Source organism: Aureococcus anophagefferens (genome assembly GCF_000186865.1).
Source record: "Aureococcus anophagefferens unplaced genomic scaffold AURANscaffold_33, whole genome shotgun sequence".
Classification (NCBI taxonomy): Eukaryota; class Pelagophyceae; order Pelagomonadales; family Pelagomonadaceae; genus Aureococcus; species Aureococcus anophagefferens.
The window spans coordinates 129,656-131,335 of record NW_008705591.1 but is presented as its reverse complement, the minus strand read 5'-3'; the positions used below and the strand labels follow the sequence as shown (position 1 = coordinate 131,335).

The window sequence follows — 1,680 nt, the reverse complement described above, 5'->3', positions numbered from 1 at the left end:
GCACTCAAAGTCCTCTTCATACACGCTGCTACTCTCAATCCCAAGATCAGCAAGCATATAAAGCGCGCATCGCATCCCAGTCTGATCGATTAACCTCCCGGCCCGCTCAATCCTCACGTTCTCGAGCAACACACACCGCAGTCGGTCGCGCACATGGTCATGGCGTGTAATCGTTTCACGGAATGCCCGCAGGCCGACATCGTAGACGGCCATCTTTTTATTCTGTGGGACATACCTAAAGCCTGTCCTAAGAAAGAGGGCGGTGCATGAGAAGACCCCGGGGCTCCGCGCGTGCGATCCATGTACATGAGGATATCACGAACCATGACCATGGTCACCTGGTGCTCCTTCCACTGCTCACAGATCTGGCTCAAAAGCTGCTCGTCTGGGCTCGAAGCCACCGCCTCGGCGACCTGCGAACGCTGGGCATCGTCTTCATGACTACAGAGCGTACAAACACAGCGAGGACGCGCTGAGCGGAGTCGCATTTCAACCGTTTCCTGGACTCCGTCGTACAGCAGGTCGCCGTGCTTGTGTAGGACGAGATTATACGCATTGCTACAAACCAGAATCACTGAGCGCAATCCATTTTATATTCCCGCGCCGCTCGGGCACCGGTACAGTTCCTCAAACGACAAGACAGATGCGTTCTTGTTGTAAATCTCCGAAACAGCCAAGCGAAGCTGCGCCCAGATCCGCTGCGCCTGCTCCGCGTCCATTTGACAGTGTGGCCGAAATGGCCTAAAATAAGAAAGACGATAGGTACGTGAAAAATTGATAGGCGCGAAATGGGAGCCCCGCCCCTTGTCAACAAAACTCAAGTTAGAGATGTTTGCGATCGTATTTGGAGTAGCGCAGTGACGCACTTGATGACAAACTTCCCCTTGGTCGACATGTCTCAGCTTGTAGACGTCGAGGTTTGACACATGGTCATCTCGCTCTCTGGGCGGAGAAACTCAATACGCTGCGAATGCTCGTGATAATAAGCCTAGTCCTACAAGAGGGAGAGGCTAGGGAGGTGCCCCTAGGCATCCCACAGTCGCAGCAAACAAGCCTCCAGGCGTGAAATATTTTGCAGATTACGAACCTGTATTCTGCACATGAAGCTCTGTAGCTTTGGGCATGGGCAGCTATCTCCGGGCTTGCGGAAGAGCGCGCGCATCCGACAATCGGGCGTTTGAAACCGAGGACCAGGCTGAGCGGAGTTCCCAGGGCCGAGCATTACCGGAATTACCTAAGACCTACGGGGGCCCCTAGGGTGTACGTAGCTTAGTAAGAGCTCCAACGTACGTGGCATGTCACAGAACATACTCGTGCTCCGAGTCCCCCCGAGGCGGGAGCATGGAGGACGAGGAAACAAAAGGGCTGCGCCCGCACGTGGGGCGGCTCCCGCCACGCGGAGGCACCCCCAGCAGACCCCGATTTTGGGGTAAACCATAGCCGCGCTTAAAGGACCGTTGTCCCGTCGAAACACCCCGATTCCTCGTCGATCTAGCCTCTTTTTATGAGTTTCTGCTAAAAGATCGTTGCGAGGTGCTCTGTGGCGCGGGACGCGCGCGGCGGGAGACGACGGCGAGCGCGGAGTCACACGTCGCACGCGGCGACGGTCTTGGCGTTCCGCCGCGCGACCTTCCACACGTGGGAGCTGCTCGTGGATGCGGCCATTGACGCGCGCGCCGA

At 56.7% G+C, this 1,680-nt stretch overlaps 1 protein-coding gene across 1 annotated transcript; it reads right to left on the bottom strand.

The window, feature by feature from the left end:
- On the bottom strand, nt 1–961 carry AURANDRAFT_55161 (hypothetical protein; the record flags this gene model as incomplete). Its single annotated transcript, XM_009042515.1, has 5 exons — nt 1–235; nt 277–385; nt 446–558; nt 616–741; nt 867–961. Coding segments are annotated over 5 exons (612 nt in total), but the record flags the coding sequence as incomplete, so codon positions are not given.
- Between the last annotated feature and the right edge of the window lie 719 nt (nt 962–1,680).